The sequence below is a fragment of the Lynx rufus genome, unplaced genomic scaffold (assembly GCF_022079265.1).
Source record: "Lynx rufus isolate CCGP_SWC_20201006 ecotype Redwood Valley unplaced genomic scaffold, mLynRuf1.p SCAF_1, whole genome shotgun sequence".
Classification (NCBI taxonomy): Eukaryota; Metazoa; Chordata; class Mammalia; order Carnivora; family Felidae; genus Lynx; species Lynx rufus.
The window spans coordinates 108,661,110-108,688,625 of record NW_025814823.1 but is presented as its reverse complement, the minus strand read 5'-3'; the positions used below and the strand labels follow the sequence as shown (position 1 = coordinate 108,688,625).

The 27,516-nt window shown below is 35.3% G+C and overlaps 1 protein-coding gene across 1 annotated transcript in view; it reads left to right on the top strand.

Annotated features, from left to right (window-relative positions):
• The window catches only part of FNIP1 (folliculin interacting protein 1), a 148,909-nt gene that overhangs the window by 43,636 nt on the left and 77,757 nt on the right, over positions 1–27,516 (top strand). The window contains exon 2 of the mRNA XM_047084294.1: positions 18,022–18,148. Coding sequence (XP_046940250.1) covers positions 18,022–18,148 — 127 coding nt within the window. The remainder of the gene's footprint in view (positions 1–18,021; positions 18,149–27,516) is intronic.

The window sequence follows — 27,516 nt, the reverse complement described above, 5'->3', positions numbered from 1 at the left end:
AAAAGCTTAAATGATGTTCAAACCTCATGAAGATTAGAGGCCAGGTTCTGTGAGTTATAAATATTTTAAATACTCTTTGTAAAAGATTTACACATTAAAATTCGATCAGCACTGAGAAAGAAAATTAAGGGAAAGAAAGGGGATATACAGTTAAATGTTCTCATAGCTTCCCATAAAGTCTGCCTAATATTTGTGACCTGGACACCCTCTTTCCCAAACTGATCTTGGAGGAAAAGAGAAAAGAGGACTGTGTATATAACCAGTTTATATTGTACTTACAATGATTATTCTCTTTTTTGCGGATAAAGAATTGGGGGAAAGAGTGAATGCATTACCCCTTGAAATAACTATGTACCTCAGAGTAAGTATGAGCAAGTAGGTACTGAAAGGGATGTTTTTATTTCATTCTCATTAAAAAAAGCTACCAAGATCCTATGGTAGTGTTTTCTTAACATTAATCTCAAGATAAGAAATGTCATCAGAAAATAGTTTTGACTTATTGCCAAGCTACTATCATCCATAGTGCTAGACAGTGGAATATACTTGTGTGCAAGAGAGAAGTATGGTCCTGTCCTCACAGGGCTTATGGTCTGATAAAAATGGAGACAATAAACAGGAAATTACGACAGTAGTCTGTTAAGTACCAAGATAGGGGATGTACAGTGGTATATCCACTGTATATCCACTACGTTGATAGCTTAGGGCTTTCTGTTGGGGGGAAGAAGACAATTATGCTATGGAGATTTTTCCCACTCTGGCTACACTGTGGAGAGTAAACTGGAGGGGGGCAGAAGTAGAGGTTGGGAGACTATTTTAAGTAGTTAGATGCGGTAGCTCACATAAGGATGGTGCCAGTGTGTTTGGGGTGGTGGTCTGACGTGAGACATTTCGGAGGTAGAATAAATAAGAGTTGGTAACTTCTGCATTTTTGGTTTGAGCCTCTAGGTAAAAATACTTTAGTAGGTTGACATTAGAGAAATAAGCTAATTCACCCACTGGCTTTCCTGTTTTGGAACACTTCCTTTTTCTTCCATTTTTTTTCTTTGTTTTGTGACACTATGCTGGTTTTTGAGCAAGTGGCTATCAAGCTTTCTCTGACGAGTTCTTCAGTGGAAAAACAGATCATGTCTTTCTGTAAGATTATGATGGTTATCAAGCTATTTGGTATTTCTTAGACAAGAAGGTGTCTTGGGGAGTCAAAGAAGTGCTTATTGAAATGAACGTAAACTTTTGGTACCCGATTAGAGGTAAAGAACATAATTTGAAAATAAGTGTCTTCCTTCCTTTTTCCACTTTCTACTTTTATTTCCTGGGGGGATCACTTTTTTTTTTTTAACAGGTGCTTGTGTATCTTTGTATTGAGTTTCATATTTATCTTACTTGAAAATCTTACTTTATCTTATTTTGCTTTAATGTACCTACGAGAATATTATGTTTATGTTTATTTGCATTCACTATGATGGTATACATACTGTTTTGAGCCTTGTTTGTCTTCATGTAGTAATTACCTTGGAGATCTTTGTATAGAGCTCTGTTTCATCCTTTTACATTCTTGTACAGTATTCTACCGAATGAATGTAGTGCAGTTTACTTATCAAGTCTCCTATTGACGGGCATAATAGTTGTTTCTATTTTTTTCCCCTTTAATACATTTAGTGGTAAAGTAAACATGCTTGTATTACATGTGATTATAATAAACCCAGATTTGCATTACAGGCCTGTTATGAATGACGTGTGAAACCTTAGATCTGTTAGACCTTGTGAATCATTCAATTTGCTTTTGTGTCTGTATGCAGGTTTCTAACTTGAACAATCAAAGATGGATTTTTTATTTTTTATTAAAAAAATTTTTTTTTTCATTTGAGTGTAGTTGACACAATGCTGCATTAGTTTCAGGCATATAACACAGTGATTTAGCATCTCTATACATTATGCTGTGATTTAGGTTCCCAACAAAATTGAGCAGATGATATAGAAATTACTCATCTGTCCCATGCCCCCAAAGATGAAAGATGGACTTTAAGTTTCTGCCTAATGAATTGTGGAGAAATTGCTAGTACCACTGTGGCAGATATTTATATATCTCAACAAGTACCAGGATTGTTAGAATTAATTATAAAGTATTACAATTAAAATAAAGAAAAGTTAGAGTCTTTACAGTCGAGACAAAAGACAATGTACTTGGAAGAGACAGGTAGTTCTAGCAGCATGTTAGTAATTCAGCAAATGTCACTGAATTCTAGATATGTGTGGCACACTGTTTTAAGTGTTAAAGAGATAAAACACAATGCCTGTACTAATCATAGAGATAGTCCTGTCTTACAGATGGGCATTCTGAGGACCAGAGAAGTTAAGGCATTTTCTAAGATCACATTCAGCCCCTATGTGGCAGAGTTGAGATTTAAATCTAAGTTAGGCTGATTCAGAGCCCGTTCTTTTGTTTCTGCCATGTTAGATGTGGGGAATGATTCTTGGTCTTAGCATATTGCCCATTAGGTTGTGGATTAATAGCTTATTGTATTAAGGCATTTGTGTTACTGCAGTAGTCATATCAGCATAATACACGGATGGTCTCTTTGCTTTTTCTGAAAGAACATGCTTATATATGTTAAAATACAAACCCGGTGAAAGACTGTTTTTAAAGCAAGCTGAAATATCTCTATTTCAAAACCAACCAAGTAATGTGACATGGTAGTTTTATTGAAGTATATAAAAAATATATTTTTATTTTTATATTTTAAATGAATAATCTTATAAATATAAACTTTATAAACTCAGAGGTCATATTTTGTGCTAGACTTGTCTGTCTGAATTCAACACGGCGTTCAGATTAATGAGCCAGTTTACATGTGACCGCTGCTGTGATCATCAGGGCTTGCTTTTCCAGTTGCTTGTCATCTGGGTAGAATACAAGCTTGGTGTGGCTTCCAAGAATGTGTGTATGTGCTTGTCTGAAATGGCAGAGTTGGGACACAGAGAAGTTAAAAAGGAGCTATTCTGTTTTCTTGTTTATTAGATTAGTCTAAGTTCCTTATAGATGGGGATTGTTGAATTGCTGGAAACTAGCCATGGTTGCCTCTGCGCAGACCAGCTATTGTTGAGTTAAAGCGCCCTTAAAAAAAAAATCAGCATTCCTAGGCTGCAGCAGCTGCCAGGGAAGCACTTAGTTGACACAATACTTAGGTTGATTTTCTTTAATTATGTATTTATAGAAGACATAAAGGAATTGAAATGTAGTCATAATATGCTTCTCTAAAAATCTCAGAGTCTTCAGTGCAACAAAAGAATAGGATCCTAGTTGTGAAATGGTAGGACTGAAAAGTTGAAGACTTATGCAAAAATAGACTTTTGTCATGGGCAATAGATTTCCCAAAGACTCTCGTTCGCGCATGGTTCTGTTGCTAGGATTAAGCCTTTTTCATTGCAGCATGGAGAAGCTTTTATTTGAGTTAAATTCAGACTTCTTGGTATGTCACCTGACAGTCTTGTGGTTTCAAATGAATATGGTTCATTGCTATTATTAACCTGAGTTGGCAGTTGTGCATAACTGGAGTTTTTAGGGATTTTGAAAAGTGGAACTGTGTAAGAGAAACAGAAATGCCACTAATGTACAGTTTAACTTCAGATGTTATTTTCAAATGTTGTACCTCAGAGTCATCCTAAATCTAGTTATAAATTTGGTGATAAGTTTGCTTCAAAATATCTGAAGCAAAAATTTAAATGCTGAGACTTTTAGATATACTTATTTTATGAAAAGTAGATTAAAATTGTGATGATAAATTTAATTAGAAGGACTTCTTGAGAATGTTTTAAGCAGATGGTTTTCATTATTTTAAATGTATAATTTATAAGTACTGTATATTGATCATTGATGTATATGTGTCTTACTCGGTCATTCACTGCTCTTTTTTCTCATGTTTACATAGGAGCAATTATTACAGATATTTGAAAAGCAGTTTGCTATTGTGTTTGTATTTCATATACATATATAAGTAAAATTTAAATTAAAATTGATATTGTATTAATTTATTAATCATAATCTATTTTTTATAATCTTATTTTTATAGTTAATATTATTCTTTAATTTTAATGACATGGGGCTGAAGTTTTCTGGTAATGTTTTTTATGCTGTGAACATCTTACGTGTCCCAATTAGTCATTTATGACTGGAGTTAAATAATCTGAATTAGCAGTGAATTTAGACTAAGGTACATTGTTTTTATATTTTAAATGAATCCTACTATGAAGTTTTAAAGTATTTTTTCAATATGTGTAACTCAGTTAACAACTTGGATACTGGCCCTTTGAATTATTTAACTCATTTTAACATTCTTTTGGGGTTCCACTACGGGTTCTTAATTTCTCAGGTATACAGATTAATGTCAGAGAGTTAAAAACCACCTAAGTCAGGTATATTTCAATTAGGCGTATGTGATGCTGAAAAATGTTAAGGAACTCTTACAGTAGATGTGATATATGATATCCTCTTATAGAAATTTACTCTTGCTGAGTTCCATTTCAACAAGAATTTATATTGTAGATTATTAATTTGTTTACTTTGAAATACTTTTTGTAAAATTTTAACTTCATGCATGTGACTTTATACATGTTAGATTAGTGGGTAGGTATAAATGGATTTGGGGATCTTTAATGCTGGTAACCGGTTATATTTTTACTTTATGCGTAGTAATATTTATATTTTTACTTTATGTTACATATAAAATATTTATTTTACTTTATATATAGTATATATTTTTATATTATTTTTCACAAACTAGTAAATGCCTAGTTTGATAAAATAATAGTAACCCTACAGCCAATTAGCTGACTATACTTTTCATTAAAATGTAAATGACAACATTAGGATTTCATCAATATTCTAGGTATAATTGAATTCATTGTGACTTCAATGATAAGATAAACAGATTAAAGGTTATCTAGTGTTATTATAATTTTTAGTTTATTAAACGTAATTGGAGAGAAATACTTGGATATAAACAGCTTATATAAAAATTAAGATTTTTTTGGATAGGAAAAGGCCTAAACTGATAACTGATTTCTTTGAACTGAGATTAACATATAAATCATGGGATTATTTTTCTGTCAGGTTAGAGAATTTCAGTTTCTTAGAAAGAGAAATAATTAGAAACATACATTTTCCTGGGTGGAATAGGTGATGGGGATTAAGGAGTGCACTTGTAACGAGCACTGGGTGTTGTATGGAATTGTTGAATTGCTATATTGTACACCTGAAACTAATTAACACTCTGTGTTAACTATATTAGAATTAAAAAAAAAATTAGCTTCTTGAATTGAAATGGTACTTTCTGATACAGCCATTCATTCACTTGCTTGTTAAGGAAATTAATTGAAGGTACATTATATTCCTTATCTCTCTCATCATCTCATAGTACTTAGTAAGAAACTGAAACAAGAAAAACCAAAATAATATATAAACTAAAATTTGTGATTAGCAAGTTATCAATGTGGGAGGAATTTTCACTGTTTACAAAATGAGTTTAAATTGTACTGAAAAGTGGAGCGGCTGGGTGGCTCACTTGGTTAGTGTCAGACTTCAGCTTAGGTCTTGTTCTCATAGCTCATGAGTTCGAGGCCTGGGTCAGGCTCTGTGCTGACAGCTCAGAGCCTGGAGCCTGCTTCAGATTCTGTGCCCCCCTCCCCCCCCCCACAACGCCTCTCTCTGCCCCTTCCCTGCTAGTGCTCTCTCTGTCTCTCTCTCTCTCTAAAATAAACAAACATTAAAAAAAAATTCTTTTTAATTCTCTTGAAAAGCAGAATTTGTATAATAATGATGCCTTATTACTGATAATCCTACTTTCTTAAGAAAATGTACTTTAAACAATTCTTTAATGTGTGACTCCTAGCAGAAATGTAGTGATACTCTGACGGTGATTTATATTTTATCTTTTTTCCATACTTTTAAAACTTTGTACAGTGTAATTTTCACATGTATTTTATGGTTCCTGTAATCCTGTATGTGATTTGTTTAATTTTGTATATATCCTGATATTAGGTGTTTCAACCCCTGAGTTGTAGTAGATTTATTGAATTAGGTCCTTGACTTTATAAACACATTTTATATAAACTATCTGTAAACTGAATAAATAACTGTTGAATATGTAGTTTCGTTTTGCACAAGTATATAGATGTTCTTTTGATTAATACTGTACTGAGTTCATAGTAGCCTTTATTCATATTTTCTCAGTTACTGGATACCAAATTTTTTAAAATATTAAAATTGTGTCCTTTTACTAGAAATTATTGGGAATTGCTCATACAGACCCATATGTTCACTATTGTTATTTTTTTTAATTCACAGTAAATATATATCGAAAGGAAAATAAGGTGCTCTGTTATCTGATATAGTTGGAACTTCCAGATTAAAAGAAAAAGTTAATTGGAGTGAGGAATTTAAAAAACTATACTTGTTGTGACATTTTATTTTTAGCTTGACCTAAATATGCATTCAGTTGCCAGTTCTTTGCTGGTCACTGTGTTTTAGAGGGAATGGTGAATGTTATTTTATTGAACATTGACTAATTGGCAGCAGATTTCTGTAAAGCACAATCTGTCTACAGGTTTTCAAAAACTCAGGTCACCTGCTCCATGTACAGAATATCTTTCTCTAATTGAATATGGTGCTTTTTGGCTATTGTGCTTTGGGGTTCTGATGGTGACCACTTCTTGCCACGTTGTTATGTTGAGAAAGATTTTTGATTATCTTTTGTAGCCTAGTTTAGCATTCTTCTCTTTCTCCCTCCTTCCCTTCATCCATTCTTCACTTCTTTCTACAGCAATTCTTTTTTTTTTTTTTTTAACCAAACTCAGAATGTTTGCTAGTATTGGGGGCAATTTCTCTGATTCCTCATGTATAGGTACTTGGCTCCCTTCTCTCTCTATGTCTTGTAAGAGTGTAAGATTTTAATTGTTGCTTAGTGTTTGCATCACCATCCATGTTTCCATTTCAGTGAGACCACATTGATGGATAAGGCCCAGGAAAGAACAACTAACAGTACCATTTCCATACTAGGCATTGCAAATGATTATTGAATAAATGAACTTATCATGTCTGATACATATACTCTGTAGTAAGAGATTATTCCAGACACTTTGATTTTAAGAAAAAGTGAAAATATCTGGATGATCAAATGTAAGTAGGAGTAGAGGAAGAGAAGACTAGGTGGTGTTTATCTACAAGTGCATGAAATTTAATTGTTGAGGCAAAAGAGTTGGTCAAATAGGAAAGAAAAAGTAAAATATTTAGATGTTACATCTAAGTGTGACAATCATTAAATGTGTTGAGATACAAACTAACATTTAGCCTGATGTTTCTCAATCTTTTTTTTTTACCTTTATTGTTCCCCCCCTAAGGAGCCTTTAAGATTGTTTTGTCTCCTCTTGGGAAGCCATCTTGCTCCCATCGAGAATGCATGATTTAGCAGTGTCAGTGTGTTAAGGGAGGTGCCTCTTCTAGCATGTTTATTTTCTGTTAGCATTCTTTGAAAGTGTTAGATAAAAAACATGCAGAGCAGATAAGCTAACATAAACTATAAATAACATCTGTGTAGAGTCTTAAAATAGTTTGTGGTTTATCGAGTAGTTTTCTTACTAATGTTTAAATTAATATTAAGTTGAACACAGTAGCCTAATACTGAGGAAAGTTTTGCTATAGCAGAAGTTACAAATAACTTTTGTGAATGGTGTGCTTATCACTGTTAATGATTTGACTTAGTTAAGGCCTCAGTTAAATTTTGATAAAAAGAGGCAACAAGGTGAAGTAGAAAGCATAGTCGATTAGATATCAAAGATTAGGTTTTGGTATAATAAAGGATCATGCCATACTGTTTGCGTGCTGAGTAGAAGTGAATGCCAGTGGAAGATAGAGGTGGGTGTGAATGGAATGGGGGAGGCCAGATAGCCTCACCAGAACAGTGATGTTAGGTAGGTCATTTATGCTTCTCTTTTATTTTTCATTTGAAAACTGAATAAATTTAAGATTACTGTTAACTGTTTACAATTATTTGCCTATTAAAGGAGTCACTTTGGGGTTATCATATTTAATATGTTCTTCAAGTATGTTTCAAATAGAATTAATTCGTCAGGCACCTTTTTGGTAACAGATCAATTTAGTCAATTTCAGTTTGGCGTGTCTATAAATTTCAGGATTCACAACTTGTTTCTATTATAGGATAAGGGAAATCATAACTCTGTCAGTAAACCCTCTCCATTTCAGGTATTTAGTCTTCTAAGTCACAGATCTCTTTCCAGATAACTTAAAAAAAAATTTTTTTAACATTTATTTATTTTGGAGAGACAGAGACAGAGCATGAACGGGGGAGGGGCAGAGAGAGAGAGAAGGAGACACAGAATCTGAAGCAGGCTGCAGGCTCTGAGCAAGCTGTCAGCACAGAGCCTGATGTGGGGCTCGAACCCACAAACTGTGAGATCATGACCTGAGCCGAAGTCGGATGCTCAACTGACTGAGCCACCCAGGCGCCCCATCTCTTTCCAGACTAAGTTAAAAAAAATTTTTTTTTTTTAACGTTTACCTATTTTTGAGAGAGAGAGGAATAGCATGAGTCGGGGAGGGGCAGAGAGAGAGAGGGAGACACAGAATTCAAAGCAGGCTCCAGCGTCAGAGCTGTCAACACAGAGCCCATTGTGGGGCTGGACCTCATGAACTGTGAGATCATGACTTAAGAGCCAAAGTCAGAGGCTCACCAGCTGAGCCAAGTAGGTGCCCCTCATTCCAGATAACTTGATCAGACATTTTTTTTTTTTAAACAGTGAATGACTGTAAGACCTTCTGTTGTCAAAACAACTTCACACAAGATTTCTATTTAAATATAAAGCTGTGTTATTTACATCTCTGTTCTTATTCAGGCATATCCCACAGTCTGAGCCCTGCAGGTATTGAGCCTTCTTCACGTCCCCATCATTCCCTTCCCCATCCATTAATGCCTATGCTGCCTTTTCTCTGCACCATTTAGAATTCCTTCTTTGTGTTTTCATTTTCTTTGCAATTTCTCCACATTTTTGTTATCATGGGCCGTAATTCCTCCTTTTGCCCTTTCAGTATGGGATGTTTATTTTTCCACACACTACCCAATACTGGCTGTAGGAACTTGGCCCGTATTATTGCTGGCAGATTGTTCTTGTCCTCTCATGAAAACCTCTTCTTTTCTGAGGCCTTTGCCATAAGAACACACTTTGCTCTATTTTATTGATGGCATCCACTGCTGACCTTCTACCAGATGGCTCTCTCGTATTCTTCAAGAACTTTGACATTTAGGTGATAGCGTTTCTTTCCTGATCACTTTGCACCATCGTCTTGGGCAATCCACACATCTAACATTCTGACTTCACAGTTATCTTCTCTTACTCTCCTTCTCCTACTGTCTACCTTGATCTGTTCTTAGCTATGCCTTGAGCCTAAGTATGTACTGACTCTACTCTCTTTTTGGGATGCTCCTATTCTGACCACAACTTCATGTCCTTTGATCTCTCATATAAATTTGCTCTCTAACTTCATTGAGACTACTGTTTTTTTGTTTTGTTTTGTTTTGTTTTCCTTCCATCACCTCCATCCTGACCATGTGTCCAGAATTTCTTTCTCAATATCACTCTTAACAGCCTTGCCCCTGGTTTTCCGTTGGAGCTACTCAGAAGATTTCCTGTTAAATCCATTGTCTACTTTTGCCCCTTCCGTACCTAGGTTAACTTGTGATAGTTGAAAAAATTAGTCCTATCACAGATTTATAGTTTTTAGCTCAGCTGGCTTGATAGTGCTTTGGCTTATGCTTTTCTTAGGTTAGCACTACCCCACCCCACCCCACCCCACCCCCTGCTTTTTTTTCTTTCTTTTTTTTTTTTTTTTGATGACTTTGTCAGACCTTTATCTCTCAAACGCTATACCCCAGTTCAGGCCACACATCTATCTCATATATATTTAGGTACGTGCTTGACTTCTACTTTTTAGAAAAAACAGAAGTGATCAGTACAAATGCTTAGTTTCTAGTCTCTTCAACCTGAAAACCTATCTGCAGTAATTTTCATTTGTAGATCCTTTTTGCTTGCCTCAGTAAGTGTACTTTGTAGTTCATTAGCCTTACCCAGGATACTGTGTCCTAATTTGTTTGGAATCTTAGTCCAACAGTTTTCTCTGGTTGCTTTTTTAAACTGTTTCCCTGCTACCTTCTCATAAATTTGGAAATACATACATTTAGGTGTATACCCTTTTTAGATATAAAGATAGGTAGATAAAATAAAAGAATATATATATGCGTGTAAAAGATATATGAAGATCTGTCTACATTTTTTTCTTTTAAAAAAAGCCTCTTGTAGCTTCACCTCTTTTTCTTTTTTTTTTTAATTTTTTTTTTTACATTTGTTTATTTTTGAGAAATAGAATGAGACAAAGCGTGAGCGGGGGAGGGGCATAGAGAGAAGGAGACACAGCATCCGAAGCAGGCTCCAGGCTTTGAGCAAGCGGTCAGCACAGAGCCTGATGCGGGGCTCGAACCCGCAAAATGTGAGATTATGACCTGAGCCGAAGTCAGACGCTCAACTGACTGAGCCACCCAGGTGCCCCTACTTCACCTACCTGTTTGGGGTGACTATAGACTTTGGTTGCCAAGATAATCTCAGTTTACTCCTGTGTGTTTAGGATCTTCCTTTACATTTAAAACTCTGCAGTGTATGTGGTGAATTATATGTGCACGTTATTCCTATCTCTTCCCTTTTCACAGGGAAACCTTTGCAAATAGCACACATACTTACTATCTTAATTGTCTCAGCTCTTTTCCCTTCATTCCATTGCCATTGCTGTGTGATTACCCCCACCCCATCGCACTTTTCCACTGAAAGCGTTCTTGCAAGAGTACCAAAGACCCCCAAATTGACAAATCCCATGGGCGCTTTTAGCCTTTATAAATTTGGCTTTTGGTACTGTACAGTATTCCTTTATCTTAATATTCTTGACTTTTTTTTTTCTTTTTTTTTTTTTTTTAGATCTTCCTTGACTTTCGAAATAACCTCTTACCATGGGTTTTCTTTTTTCTCTCTAGTGGTCTGTCTTTACTGATCTTCCCTGGCTTCTCTGCTTTTTTTCTACCTGTCCTTTAATTATTGCCGTGTCCTAAAATTCTAGTTTATTGGTCCTTCACTTTGTTTTCTCTTTTCAACTAATATGTTCTTCCTGAATAATTTCAGTACCAACACGTGTCAGTAATTCCTTTGTCCAAAACTCTAGTCTCAGCTTTCTTCCTACGCTCCAGACCATTTTTTCATCAGTCTCTTGAACACTTTTCTGCAGCTGTGTTTCAGACTCTCCAAACTCAGTCTGTTTATGCCCTTATCCCAAACTTGCTTTCCCCCTGTATTCTCCACCTTGGTTAATGATACCTGTTTTCATCAAATTGGAAACCTGAGAGTCAGCCATTCTCTTTCCTCACTCTTCATATACAGTCTCTCAGGTCATGTCTGTCTCCTAAATAATAACTAACTCTGTCCCTTTCTTTCTGTCTTCAGTGCTGTTGTTTTGTTAAGTTTATCTTACCTCTAGACCTCCCATTCTAGTCACTTCTCAGTGTGATTTTCTGTCAATGTGATTTTCTGAAATGCACAAATGATCTTTTCACCTGTTTGACACCCTTGTTTATTCACTGCCTGAATGATCAGGTTCTTTTGTGTTTCTGTTTCTGTGAAGTGCTTCTGAGTGATCTGGCTCCAGCCTGCCTTTGTAGTTTGCTTGTTGCTTCACTGCATGCTCCTGAGCTACAGTCACTAAGAATTACAACACATGCTGTTTTCTTCTTTCAGTGAAGAGAATGGTTAGCTTTAAGTAGTACTTCCTGCTTAATCTATAGTACAGAATAATCGTTAAGATCCTGTACTCCACAGACATACTACTTGGAATCTAAACCCAGCATTGCTATTTTTAGTAGGTAGCTATGTCATTTTGGGCAAGTTACTTAATCTCTCCCTGCCTTAGTTTTCTTACCTATAAAATAGGAATAGAGTTGTTACGAAGATCAAATGAATTAATGTGAAGATTAAATGAATCAACACATGTAATGCACTTAGAACAGTAGTTGGTATATAATAGATAATGTGTGTTAAATTTTATTATTTATTGTGTATCATTTACTATTAATTTTTAGTGAGTCCTTACTGACCTCCCTATGCAAATGTCTTGACTAGATTTTAAGTTTGCCTCAGTCATAGACTATATCAGATTGATAAATTGATTATTTTTCTATTAGACTATGAACCTTCTCATGGTATAGTTATCTTTTCCTTTCATGCTTAATGAATGCTTTTAAGTCAGTGAAAGAATACATAGATAAAGAATGTGACAACAGATATATTCCCAGCACCTGGCATTGTGCTTTTAGTGTGGTAAATGTTTAATATCTCTGTTTTAATGAGAAGTCTGTAATGTAAATACATAGTTTGGTTACATACAGTGTTGTTTTTTCTCCCTACAATCCTCTTTAATTTTCAAATTTATTTTTATTATTTTTTAATCCTCTTTTTAAAAATTTACATAAAGTACACATAATTCTAAGTGTATAATGTGATTAATTTTGAAAAATGTATACATATACCTGTTTAACTAAAACCCCAATCAAGATCTAGAATATTTCAGTTACTCCGTAAAGTTCCTTCATGCACTTTTCTAGTCCATTCCCCCTTGCTCCCTCCACCTCTGACCAACCACTGTTTGGGTTTCTCTCAGCATGGATGAGTTTTATCTGTTCTAGAACTACATATACATGAAATTAACAATATGTATGTATGCTTCTGGAGCAGCTGGGTGGCTCAATTGGCTCAGGACATGATCTCTTGGCTTGTAAATTTGCGCCCCACATTGGACTCTATGCTGATTGCTCAGAGCCTGGGGCCTGCTTCAGATTTTGTCTCCTCTCTCTGCCCCTCCCCTGCTCATGCTCTGTCTCTGCTTCTCAAAAATAAATAAATGTTAAAAAACAACAACAACAATATGTATGCTTCTGTGTCTGGATTTTTTCACTTAACAATGTTTTTAGGGTTCATCTATGTTACTGTGTTATCAGTGGCTCATTGCTCGTTATTTTGGAGTGGTATTTCTTTGTAGAAATGTACATTCTAGGTTGTTTATTCATTCTCCCATTAATGATCATTTATGCTGTTCCCAGTTTTTTTGCTATGATGAATAAAACCGGAGGGGGCATTTTTGGGAACATAAATTTTTATTTCTCTTGTCAAGTACTATGAGAATAATTGCTGGGTCATAGCTGCCAAGTAATTTTACCAAATGGTTGTCTCCTTTTATGCTCTTACTAACAGTGTATGAGAATTCCAAGTGCTTCGTATTCTTACCATCAACTGGTGTATTAGTCCTTTTAATATTAGCTATTTTAGTAGCTGTGGAGGGTTCTAAGTTGCATTTCTCTAATGATTGGTACTGATAGCATCTTTTCCATGTGCTTTTGATCATTCATTATTCACATACATACTTATGTAAAATGCTCCAGTCTTGTGATCCCATTTTAAAATTGGATTATTTTATTGCTTTGTAGGAGTTCTTTGTATACAAATCCTTTCCTCAGTTATATACATTTGAAATACTTTCTTCCAGTTTATGGCTGGCCTTTTTTTTTTTTTAACTCTCTTTCGATATGCACGTTTTAAATTTTGATCTTGTCCATTTTATCAATCTTTCATTATTTATTTATTTATTTATTTATTTATTTATTTATTTATTCAAGTTTATTTATTTTGAGAGAGAGAGCCCAAGCGAGGGAGGGGCAGAGAAAAGGAGAAACAGAATCCCAAGCAGGGGAGGGGCAGAGAAAAGGAGAAACAGAATCCCAAGCAGGCTCTGCGCCATCAGCACACATCCCATTGTAGGGCTTGAACTCAAGAACTGTGAGATCATGACCTGAGCTGAGCTGAGATCAAGAGCTGGATGCGTAACTGACCGGTTACCTCCACAGAGGTGACATTTAAGCTAGATCTTTAAGAATGAATGGGAGTTTTGCCAAGATGGTTGAGGATATTTCAGGTGGAGGTAGTAACTCATACAAAGGTATGGAACTGTGAAATTGTGTGGTATGTCTTTGCACCTTTGAGATCATTGTGTTGATACTATGGGTAACGTGAAGGAAGTCTGGAAGGGTAGATCAGGGCCGGATTTTGGTCATTTTTACATCTAAGCAAAGGAATTTAGATTTTATTCTTTGTGTTTCTTGAGATCACAGGGTGTTGGATGAATGAAATGGTGGCCACTGCTCATTCCAGCTCTGTTGGAATACTCTACATCTAGCAAAGCCTAAGTTTTCATTTTCTTCAGAACATTTCGTCCAGATATGCACTTAAAAAAAATGAATATACCTTACTGACTCACATAGCATTTCCTTACTACCACATTCTATCACAGTTTATTGATTCCTTGTTTTGATTTATTTCATCAGCTATTTATCTGAAGTTACCACGTCCATTTCTTTTTTACTTTGCTCTTGCTGTTTCTTGCTTCCACAGCAGGTTCTTACCTAACTTGCCCTGACCAGTGCTTGGCACTTGGTAGGCACATATTTGTATTGAATGAATGAATGAACTATTCATTCTAATAGTTAATATCTTAAACCTCTAGTGTCTTAAGTCTAGTATTCTACCCTATGATGATGGTTTTCTAGTCCTTGTCTTCCTGCCTCCCCCCCATAGCTCTTCATATTATTTCAGCACTTTGACCTCACTGCCTTCATTTTCTTCTAATCTGTTAGCTTCCCCCCTCCTCACTTTCTTACCTAACGAGCCTAGATTTCACTGTCCATCATTCCAGATATATTTTTGTCAGTCTTTTGTTCTATCTCCCAGGCTCCCCTTTGTTTTTGTCCTGTCTCCCTATCATAATCCTTGCCTTGGCTCAATCTGATCCAAATTCAAGAATAGGAGTGTTTGTTAGAAAAAATGACTTAACTGTGTAGTTGGTGGCAGGTATATATTCATAGTCTTGAACATCATGTAGACTTCCTGAATTTCCCAGAAACCTTATGTTTCCTAGTCATCGTAGTTTTCATTCCCACATCACTGTTCTTCTCTATTTTACTCTCTACTTTTCCTGCATTTTACAACTTTTATTTCCCTTCATCTATTTTACAAAGAAATTAGAGCTGTTAGAATGAATTTTCTCAACATCTTACCTTTATATTTACAGTTCTTTCTATATGCATGTCCGTCTTTGCCTCCTTTATTTCCATCCTAGTGCATGGATTATCCCTTCTCCTGTTTGATGTGAATCCTTTCACCTGTAGTCTATATCTATCCAACTCTACTTCTTTGGAGGCTTTGCTGTATCCGTCATCATCTCTCTTCCACTTTATATTCATCGTCATCAGTATGTAAATATGTTCACATGTGTCCTTTTTAAAAACAAAAAAGCTGTCCCTCCATGATTTCATGTCTTTCTTTATTTCCTTGACATTTGTCCTAAATTCGGTATTTTCTCTGTTCCTATTCATTCTTCAGTCCTCTGCAATCTGTTGAACTTCCTTAGAAGTGTCTTTGCCATGGTCCCCACAGACTTCTTTGTTCTATAACTAGTGGGTGCTTTTTAGTGACTGCCCTGGTATTTCTTCTTCCTCTCGAAAATGTTCTTTCTAGTTTCCATAAGACCTCTTTCCTCTTACCTATATGTTGGTGTGTATTCTTTTATAGTTTCCTTTGCATAACAGCAAGCCACAGTTTGGTAAGTCAGTTTTTTTTTTTTTTTTAATTTTTATTAAAAAAGATTTTTTTAATGTTTATTTATTTTTGAGACAATGCGAGAGACAGAGTGCAAGCAGCGGAGGGGCAGACAGAGGGAGACACAGAATCTGAAGCAGGCCCCAGGCTCTGCGCTGTTAGTCCAGAGCCCGATGCCGGGCTTGAACTCACGAACCGTGAGATCATGACCTGAGCCAAAGTCGGATGCTTAACTGACTGAACCACTCAGGCACCCCGGTAAATCAGTTCTTAATACAGATGTTTACTAAGGATTAGACAGGAGAAAATTAAAATTGTATTTACTGTCAAGAATTTGGAATGAAGATATTTTATGTTGCCAGTTATGGGTCATTTAAGATGCATTAAGTGTTATGATTCTCTTAAGGAGGTGAAGGAACCCAGTCACGAGTTGTAACTGATGGATTGTGAGGAATTGACCGTTCATCCTGACATTAAGTAACAACACACAGCCCCTGGAATAGCAGTTAGCAACTGTCCCATCAGGTGTATTGTATTCAGTTCACTGGACAGGTATCTTTACCATACAGTTCATTGTTTTCTCTTTTTCTCTCTTTTCCCTTATCTACTCATTTCTTTAATCTTTTTAAATTATGACAAAGAATGCATATGTAACATACATAAACCAAAGAAGTGGCTTTTTTTAATACTCTAGAGTGAATATTGATGTAAGCACTGTCCAGTCTAAAAATAGAACATAGTGCCCAGTCTACCTGGTGTGTACCTTTCTGGTTATACCACCACCACCTCCAGCCTTATCCCCAGAGGTAACCACTCTCAAACTTTTGAAGGTATCCCTTCATTTTCCTTATAGTTTTAAAAACTAAATATGCATCTGTATGTAAAACTTAACCTGATTTAAACTTTGTGTAAATGGAAAAATACAGTAACTGTGTGTGTTTTGTGTGAGCATACCATTGTCTAATTTCTTTTACTCAGGGTTGATCTATGTTTTTGTCTATAGTTGAAGTTCATTCATTGTATTTATTGTGTCTGAATATATACATATGTTCATAGTCTGAGTATACGATAATATGTTTATCCATTCTACTCTTGATGAACATTTGCATTGTTTCCATAACAGTGCTGTTATGAAGATTATTGTGTAATGGCATGGCACGGAATTGCTAGTAAAACTAAAAATCAGTTTTACTAGATTTTGTCTATTTATTATATGTATTTTAAGGGGTGCCTGGGGGCTCGGTTGAGTGTCCAACTCTTGATTTCGACTCAGGTCATGATTTTCTGGTTCTGGGATTGAGCCTTGCATCAGGCTCAGCGCTGAGTGTGAAGCCTGTTTGAGAGTTTCCCTCTTTCTCTGCCCCTCCACTGCTCACACTGTCTCTCTCTCAATATAAATAAATAAACTTTAAAAACATCAAAAAAGCTTGATTGGAAAGGCTCATCAGAGGAACATGGGAACTAAAGAGTTGGATATAGGAATTTAGAAAAAGTCTACTTGCCAGGGTGCCTGAGTGGCTTAGTTGGTTAAGTGTCTGACTTGATTTTGGCTTGTGTCATGATCTCACGATTGGTGAGTTTGAGCCCTGTCAATGTGGAGCCTGCTTGGTGTTCTCTTTCTCTCCTCTCTCTCTGCCCCTACCTCCACTTGCGCACATGCTCTCTGTCTCTCTCAAAATAAATAAACATAAAATAAAATAAAATAAAATAGTAAAATAAAGTAAAATAAAAAACTGTTCTCTAAGGAAATTGAGCCAGTTTTTATTCACACGAGCTTTATATGAGAATTTCAACTGCCATTTGGTCATTCCTTATTTTTTTTTACTTGTTATTGTTTCTATAAGTAATTAGCTGCTGTTACTTAATCTGAAAACTGTTTCTGTTTTTACATTTATATATAAAGAATCAGAATAAAACTGTTTAAAAATGTGGGTTAGCATTAAGCCACCTGGGTCCATGCCATGAAACAATTTGTATTTTCATTACATTAAGTGTAGCCACATATTTTTATTAAGTTAACCATTTTTTAGATTCATATGGGATGACTATATTTTATATACACTTCCTAGAACTTTTGTTTTTACTTTTTAATCTAAAGTGTCATTGCCGTATGAGTTTTTAGTCCTAAACTAACTGATGGTATTTAATAGAAAGAACTGTTATATATTCTATAGCAATACCACAGCTTAGGGTTTTATTATATAGATTTTATTTCTAGGAATTTATGTGGAGTATTTATTAGAGTAACTAATGGATCTTTATTTTTCTTTGAAGTTGGCCTTTGCCAGAGTTTGATCCAAGCCAAATTCGACTGATTGTGTATCAAGACTGTGAAAGACGAGGGAGAAATGTCTTGTTTGACTCCAGTGTTAAGAGAAAAAATGAGGACATATCAGTATCGGTGAGCATCATTATTGATTTGGTTGAAATTTAATGTCACATATTATAATTTAAGAAAGGAGGAGTGAAATTTCAATTATGACACTTTTGTCGTTACAAAACATCTTTATCATATTTTCAAAATTTAGAGCTGTGATTTTGAAAAATTTTAAAGGAAAAAACTTTATTATCATTCTATCACCAGAGAACATTTTAATTTGATTATTTATTTTCCTACATAATTGTATTGTGAGATATGACTAGAGCTTCAGAGATCCTTATAGAGGATCTGGTCCAAACTCCCATCTTACATTTGTGAGAAGTGTGACCTAGAGAGGTGAATTTATTTGTCTGAAGGAGCAAAGCACGTTACATCTAGCCCTTAGTGCATGATATTTCCCCCTGCTCTACCGTCGTAAAAAGAGCACCTATTTTGTTAACTTTCGATGTCATATTTTGAAATATATTATGACTAGTTTAAGAGTAGTACATGGACATTCATTTGGTTGTCCTAGAAAATGTTAACCTTAAAAATAGATATGCTAGTTATTTTACTAGCAAAAGGTGGGTTTATTTGGGAATAAAAAAAATTGTAATCCGGGACAAACAAGCTGAAGCAAAACCATAGGTAAGTCTAAGGAACAAAGGAGAGACATGCTTTTTTAAGGAGAAAAAGGGTAAGTTGGGAAGGTGGTTCAGAACAAAAAGTCCATTGGGGTAAACTGGGGAGTTTGAAGTGTCGTGGCTTCTCATTGGTGGAGCTACCCGTGGGTGGCAGTGGGGTGAGAAGAATGAGGAACGCGTCTATTCCTTGGGTGGAGTAGTGGAGTACCATCCTCATGCAGGGTCAAGTGCCTGTAAGGTCAAGTCTGTCTCTTCCTGTTGAGTCTGCAGTTAGGTATGAGTGCTAGGGCATGAGTGCTACTCCTGCTGAACCCTCTGACTCCATTTTAGTGAGGTTTCCCATCCATTACGAATTTTCACAAAAACCTAGGTGATTGCTATTATCTTTACTTCTTCTACTGCTAAAGACTCATTCTGTACATCTCTAATGTGGAAATCAAACCCTGGAACAGTGTTTTCTCCCTTCCTCTGAATTAATAATTTTCACTAACATTTTGCTAAATAACTGGAAACAAAATGCTTTGGGAAAGCTTTTCCTAGAATTGTCTGTTAAAGCCAACAAATACTCATTTTTTGAGACTTAGGAGTTTATATTTGAGATTTTGTGTTATTAAAAATATTTGATATATTGGCCATAGTCTATTTTATTTACAACTGCATCCTCAGCATCCACTACAGTGGCATATAATAGAAACTTGACTAATTTTTGAGTTAATTTCATTGCCGTGTTTTACAATGTCCCTTCTAATTACTAACACATTTCTCAGTTTTCTGGAGATGGTGCTTTGTTTAGATTTCTTAGCCATTCTTTGGATACTTTTTTCAATCTGATTAGAAAAGAGCATTGCAGAATGTTCTTAAAATATTGCTTATTTGTGCAAATAACTAAAGATTTATAAGTACTAGGCACTTGGAGATTTAGCAGTCTTTGCTCCTTGGTACCTACAATAAGGTATCCTTTTAGGGGAAGTAGACACTGAACAAATAAGTACACAAATAAATAATACCAAATTGTGATTAAGTGCTGTGAATGAAACACACAGAATGCTTATGACATTCCCTAGGAAGGGAACCAGTTTTCCTCATTTTGGATGTAGGGGTATTAAGAGGTCTCATTGAGGAAGTGAAATTCCAGCTGACATGTGAAGAAACCCAAGGCATGGAATAGGGGATGAATATTCCTGGTAGAAGGACTAACAAATGCAGACTACAAAGTGACTTAGAAGCTTCATGAATTGAAGGAACTAAAAGAATGTCAGTCTGGATTGATAGCAAGTAGTATGTAAAGTAGCTAGAGATGAAATTGGAGAGAGAAAGACAGCAGGAGCCAGAGTATTTAGGGCTTTATCAGTCTCTGGGTTAGAAATTTAGATTAAGTTCTAAATGGAGAGGGAAGCCACTACCAGAATCTTTTTAACATTTCAAAAAATCATTTTGGTAGAGAGCCCAGATATAAACCCATGCATATATAATCAGTTACTCTATGACAAAGGAGCCAAGAATATACAAGGGAAAAGGACAGTCTCTTGAGTAAATGTTGGGAAAACTGCACAGTCACATACAAAAGAATGAAACTAGACCACTATCTAACACTGTACACAAAAATTGACTCCAGATGGATTAAAGACTTAAACATAAGACCTGGAAGCATAAAACTCCTAAAAGAAAACATGGGCAGTGACTACTGATGGGAGAAAATATTTACAACTCTTATATCCAATAAGGGGTTAAAATCCAAAAAATATAAGGAACTCAATAGGAAAAAAAAAACAAAACAGAAAAAACAATAAACCAGTGCAATTAAGAAATGGACACAAGATCTGTATAGAATTTTTCCAAAGAAGACATACGAGTGGCCAGTAGTACAGGGAAAGGTGCTCAGCATCATTAATCATCAGGGAAATGCAAATCAAAACCACAATGAGATATTGTCTCACACTTGTCAGAATGGCTATTTTTAAAAAGACAAGAGGGGCGCCTGGTTGGTTCAGTTGGTTAAGTGTCCAACTTCAACTCTGGTCATGAACTTGCAGTTTGTGAGTTCGAGCCCCGTGTCAGGCTCGCTGCTGACCGCTCAGAGCCTGGAGCCTGCTTCCGATTCTGTGTCTCCTTCTCTGTCTGCCCCTCCCCTGCTCACGCTCTGTTTCTCTCTCTCTCCCTCTCAAAAATAAATAAAGATTAAAAAAATTTAAAAAATAACAAGTGTTGTTGAGGGTGTAGAGAAAACGGAACTCTTGTGAACTGTTTATGGGAATGTAAATTGGTGTAGCCAATATGGAAAACAGTAGGGGGATCCTTAAAAAATTACAAATAGAACTACCATGTTATCTAACAATTCTGCTATTGGATATTTACCCGGTGAAAACACTTCAAAAAGATAAATGCACCCTATGTTTATTGTAGCATTATATACAATAGCCAAGACATGAAAGCAACCAAAGTTTACATCATTGGATGAATGAAAGAAAATGTGTTAACAGCCATAAAATAGAAGATACTTTTGCCATTTGTGACAGCATGGATAGATCTTGAGGGCATTATTCTAAGTAAAATAAGTCAGATAAAGATAAATACTTTATGATTTTGCTTATATGTAGAATCCCAAAAAAAAGATTAAAGTCCTAAATAGAGATAACAGGAAGTGGTTGCCAGAGGGAGAGGGTGGGAAGTGGGCAAAATGGGTGAAAGGGGTCAAAAGGTACAAACTCCCAGTTATAAAATAAGTCATGGGGATGTAATGTCCAGAATGGTGATTATCTTTAAAAATATTGTCTTGTGTATTTGAAAGTTGTTAAAAGAGTAAAAGTTATCATCACACGAAAAAAATTGGTGACTGTGTATATTGATGGATGTTAACTAGGTTTATTGTGGAGGAAATTTTGCAGTATCTAAAAAAATCATTATGTTGTACACCAGAAACTAATATAATGTTATATGTCAGTTATCTTTCAGTTTAAAAGATATAGTGAAAAGAATCAGTTGCTGCTGTTAGGGGAATGGCTGGATGTGGGGGATGAGGGAGAAGGAAGTGTTTGGTAAATCCAACAGTTTGGTTTGAATAGTTGAGTAATGAGATATAGCCTTATAGTGACAGAATTGTGGATGGTTAGACAGTTGAAATCTAAGGTTGCATATGTGATAAGCATGTCTTCTTTGTATTTAGACTGCTGATAGCTCAGCAGAACTAGACTGAGGCTGACAGATTGATAATTGATTGATATATATTACTTTGATTTTTTAAGGAAGTGTTTATTGAGAGTTTTCTTTGCTTGATAGTGTTCCACTGCATTGTAGCATAGGACCTCTCATTTATTATTTATCTTGATTAATGCTTATTCATTGTGTGTTTTTTCAGCATTATTACTTTTTTTCTTATGCAGCCTTGTGAGTCTTGACTCCTGCTGTTACTTGAACCCTCCCGCCCACTTTTTCTGGAATGATGCTTAATTGGTTCTTGTTAGTCTTCTCTCTTGCTGATGTCTTTCACGGTTAACTTTTTTCTTTGTCTGCAGACATTCACAAAGCCCCTTTATACAACACCAACAAAATGATTATCCTTTTACTTTCTCCTTCATGTCTGTGTCGTCTTTTTCTTTTTCTGACTCTTCATTCTTAGCATCTGTTGCTGTCTCAGTCTCTCTGCCTCACCGTCAGGCTGTCTGTCCTTTCTGTCCCCTGGTCTCCTTAATGTCTCTTCTTGGTTTGCTTCATGTCTCTTGGTCTTTTCTCTCTCTCTATGTCTCGGTATTAATCTGTCTGCTGGCTCTAATCTCATACCATCCACTCATTCCTCATTTTTCTGAAATTTTCCTGTAAGCCTACTACTTAAAAAACAAACAAACAAAAAACACAAAACTGTTCTTGGTGTGCCTGTGTGAATCAGTCATTTAAGCATTTGACTCTTCATTTCAGCTTAGGTCATCATCTCACAGTTCATGAGACTGAGCCCCACCTTGGGCTCTGTGCTGACAGTGTGGAACCTGCTTGGGATTCTCTCTCTCCCTCTCTCTTTGTGCCTCCCCTGCTCATGTATGTACACACTTTCTCTCTCAAAATAAATAAACATTAAAAAAAAGTTAAAAAACCTGTTCTCTGGGTGCATGGGTGGCTCAGTCACTTAAGCATCCAACTGTTGAGCTCAGGTCATGATCTCACGGTCCTAAGACCGAACCCTGAGTTGGGCTCTGTACTGAGCATAGAGCCTTCTTAAGATTCTCTCCACACTCTTCCATGCACGCTTGCATTGCACTCTCTTTCTTTCTCTCTCTCAAAAAAACCCCAACAAAAACCCCCAAAAAAACAATAAGCCCTGAAAAACTAAAACCCAAACTTCTCTAGACTCACTGGTGACTAGAAATCAAACAGCCTTGAATATCTCCAGTCTCTCTTGGCTTCATATGTCCTCATCCTACGTGCCATTTCCCTAGATGAAGATTTATCCACTTTCAGGGTTCATTTTATCAGAACTTTATGACTCCTTTCTGATTCTTCTAGGTATATTCCTTTTTTATCAAAATTCTCATAATCCTTTATTCATAGTTTGTTCATAGACTTCTATATTATAGCTATATATATATTTTTTAATTTATTTTTGGGACAGAGAGAGACAGAGCATGAACGGGGGAGGGGCAGAGAGAGAGGGAGACACAGAATCGGAAACAGGCTCCAGGCTCCGAGCCATCAGCCCAGAGCCTGACGCGGGACTCGAACTCACGGACCGCGAGATCGTGACCTGGCTGAAGTCGGACGCTTAACCGACTGCGCCACCCAGGCGCCCCAATTATAGCTATATTTTTATGCACATTCATTATTAGTTGGAAAAGAAAGACAAAGTAAAAAATTCATCTGTTATTTACCTTAGTTTCCTAAACTGCCCACTGCCTCACATGTGGTAAGAAGTACTCAGGATATGATTTGATCAATTTTAGTTATAGTTAGGAAGTTTATTATCAAAATCCTGTAAATACTTTCATGAAGATTTCATATGTTCCTTTTGAATACTGTGAATCACATCAAAATACTCATTGTTTCCTCCAAATTGCAAGCTGTTTGAATCTTTAAGTGATTTTTAAAAATTTACAATTACTGTACCTTTGAAACTTCAAATCATGTGGGCTCTACATAGGCAAAGAAGGACTGTGTGAGTAAATGATATATTTTTTTTTACTTCTTACAGAATATTTGAGTCTATACATAATGATGAGATAGTTTAGACATTAGCAGTTTGCTGAATAAAGGTAAATCATTCAACCTTGTCTTTGCAGAGCAACATTCTATTTTCATATGATAAATACTGAAGTCACTTCTCATATCCTTCCTCTTTCTTAGTTTAAAACAGTCTACCAAAGATAAGGATTACAAATATTGATTTGGACATGTGTTTTTACCAGAAATTTTATTGAGAAAGTTCTCTCTTAAAATTGAGAAAATAATACTATAAATTATAAATGGAGAATTAAATTTTATAGTGTGAGTCATACGAAATTGCTTTACTCTGTTCCCTTTACCAAAAAGAAATTAACATTTTCCAATTTGGAAGCAGCTTTGGGAGACAGCATTTTCCAGTTTGGTTTTGGGTTAGGTCATGACCTCACGGTTGTGAGATCAAGCCCTGCATTGGGTTTCACACTGGGAGTGGAGCCTGCTTGGGATTCGCTCTCTCGTTTTCCCTCTCACACTTGCATGCATGCCTAAATACACTCAATCTCTCAAAAAAAAAAAAAAAATGAGCACTGTAAAAATACTTAATGAGGTCCCTTTAAATAAAACACATGACAGATCGTTTTCTTTGTAAAGGTGATTCACTTTATTCACTTTATTGACTATTTTTTATTTGGGATGGGAGGGGGAAAGGCAGGTAATATTTTCACAATGGCATACTGATTCATATCTGGATTTGGTGGAACCAAGGAATTCTCTATGAAGAGCATGGCAGCACCTTAGATGGATAAACAGATTTTTTCTATGTTTCCATGCAAAGAAAATACTGTCTCTTTAGAATATATTTAATGGGTTTAATGGGAAAATGAGGGAACTGTGTATTTTATCTTTTTAATTTTGTGACTCATAAATTACATGAATGCTTTGATTTTGTGTTAGAAATTAAAGTACTTTGCATGCTAAAATGTCTTATAATGTTAAAATTATATTGATCAATGTATAGCTTTTCAGAACAGGTGTATTTCAGCTTTATTATATTTTATGAAAATGACTATTGAACTGTAAAGATTAAAATGAATACATTCAATGATTTTAATAAAGTAACTTACTTTGTAAAAGAATTATTTTTATTTTTTGTTTTTTACATTCAGTCCTCAGACCTTATTCATTTATAGCTGAAATATAAAAATCACTGTGATGTCGTTTCTTTGAACACTGATGTAGCCAAATGTGTCCTGTGTGATTTCATCCTGTGATACTCTCCTTATCCTGGACATTGTTTTTGTTTTAATGATAATGTAATGCTGTTTCTTGAGTTCTCAGTGAAATTATATGATCATTTACATGCTTTAGCTTTTAATCATTATATTCAAGTATCAAATTGTATAGCAAATGCACGTAAGTTTGGAAAGGTGAACACAAATTACAGTGTATGAGTTTTGTACATGTTGAAGCATTGTATAAGTACTAATAGTTGAGTCTTAATTATGAGACCAAATTTGGAACATTGGATTTTAGGTCGTTGGAGCTGTAAAAAAGGTAATATACAGGAATCAGTAAGCTCCATATATACTTACAGGTTTCAGTTAGATGATGTGAAGGTAGCTAAGACAGCATTTAAAATAGCAACTTAAAAAAGTGCCTTGCATAAATTAAAAAAAAAACAAACAAAAAACAATTATGCTTTCAGAATTTTAAAAGTCTCCAAAAGTATATAGAATCTTACTCGAGCAAAGGGAAAGGCAAAATATATTTTTGGGTAATACTCACTGTCCTAAAGTTGTCCATTCTCTCTAAGTTGCTTTGTAAAATAATGCAATCCCAATAAAAAAGACCATCATTTTTTTGTTTTTTGTTTTTGGTGGAGGGCATTGTGTGGAACTAGGCAGAGGAATCTGAAGTTCAAATGGAAAAAAAATAAGCAGTAACTGGTTGGAAAACTGAAAAAAGGACAGTAAGGATGAGCTAGCTGTACCAGATTTGCAAAAATACTTTGTTTCAGTAATTAAAACAGTGTGTAATTGGCACACTAATAGGCAAAGAGATTAACAGAGTAAGATAAAGAAACACAAATAGATCCACATACACACAGGTATTTAGTATATGATAAAGACATCATCTTAAATCAGTAAAGATCAGTAAATGGTATTGAGTCACATAACTAGAGTAAAGATAAATTTGGATTTGTACTTCAAGTATGTTAGACATAATAATGTAAAAAAAGTAAAACTACAATATTACACAAGAAAATGTGAGTTCCTATATTTTTGTGGAATGAAGAAGACTTTTCTAACTATGACTTAAAATACAGGGGCCATAAAGTAAAAGACTCTTAACTTTGACAACCACTACACATGTAATAGGATTTATATTTTCATTCCTAATAAAGGAAACAAAAATGAAAAGTATACTGTGATTTTAGTTCTTTCCTTTTAGATTGGCAAAAACTCAGATGTTTAATCATGATACTTTGCTGTAAAAGTGAATGAGTAAAGTGATACAATCTCCATGGAGTTAATCTTGCAGTGTCTACTAATGTTATATCTATTTTTGCTTTTTTTTGTTGTTTTATTTACATTTGATTTATTCCCTGCCACACACAAAGGATTTAAATTGCCTTCCAAAATGTATAAAATGTAAGAAGAGTGCATTTTATTTATTTATTTAGTAAATTTTATTTATTGAGAAAGAGAGAGGGAGGGGCAGAAAGAAGGGACAGAGAGAATCCCAAACAAGCTCTGCATTGCTAGCACAGAACCTGATGCAGGGCTCAATCTCACTAACTGTGAGATTATGACCTGAGCTGAAATCAAGAGTGGGATGCTTAACCATCTGAGCCTCCTAGGCACCTGAAGAAGAGTACATTGTAAATAGGTAAGAAAAATAAGAAAAGGAGTAATTAAGGTGAAGCTTATTATTTTTATATTATCATCATGACATCAAGTAATTAATGGTTCAGAGTAGGAGAAACTCAGTGATCCAAAGAGGATGAAGAAACAGTTCCTAAAATAGTAATCTATTGTATGAAGATAAGGTACTGCACAAGAATTTATCAGTTATAATAAGCTCTTTCATAATTTCTTACCATAGCACGATATTGTGGGGAAAAAACATTGACTTTGAAATCATAGTCCCAACTTCCGCCCCCCCCAGCTTTATTGAAATACAGTAGACATACAGCATTGTGTAAGTGTAAGGTATACAATGTAGTTATTTTATGTATGTGTATATGGAAAAGAGATTGTCACAGTAAAGTAAGTTATCACATCTATCATGTCACACAGAATTTTTATGTGTGTTTGTGATGAGAACTTTTCAAATTTACTCTCTTGGCAACTTTTGTACTGTTAACTATAGTCACCATGCTGTACATTACATCCTTAGAACTTAACTCACTCTTTATCTGGAAGTTTGTACAGAGTTCCAGCTTGGAATCTATGCATACTGTGGTGATGATAATACCTACCTCAAAGGATTATTGTACAAAAAAATTAGACAATGTATGTAAGGCCCCAAACATAGGCACCAGGCAAATTGTACCTTTCTTTTTTAAATTCAATTCTGTTTACAGAAAAATAGAGCTAACTAAAATTTAGGTCATGGGAA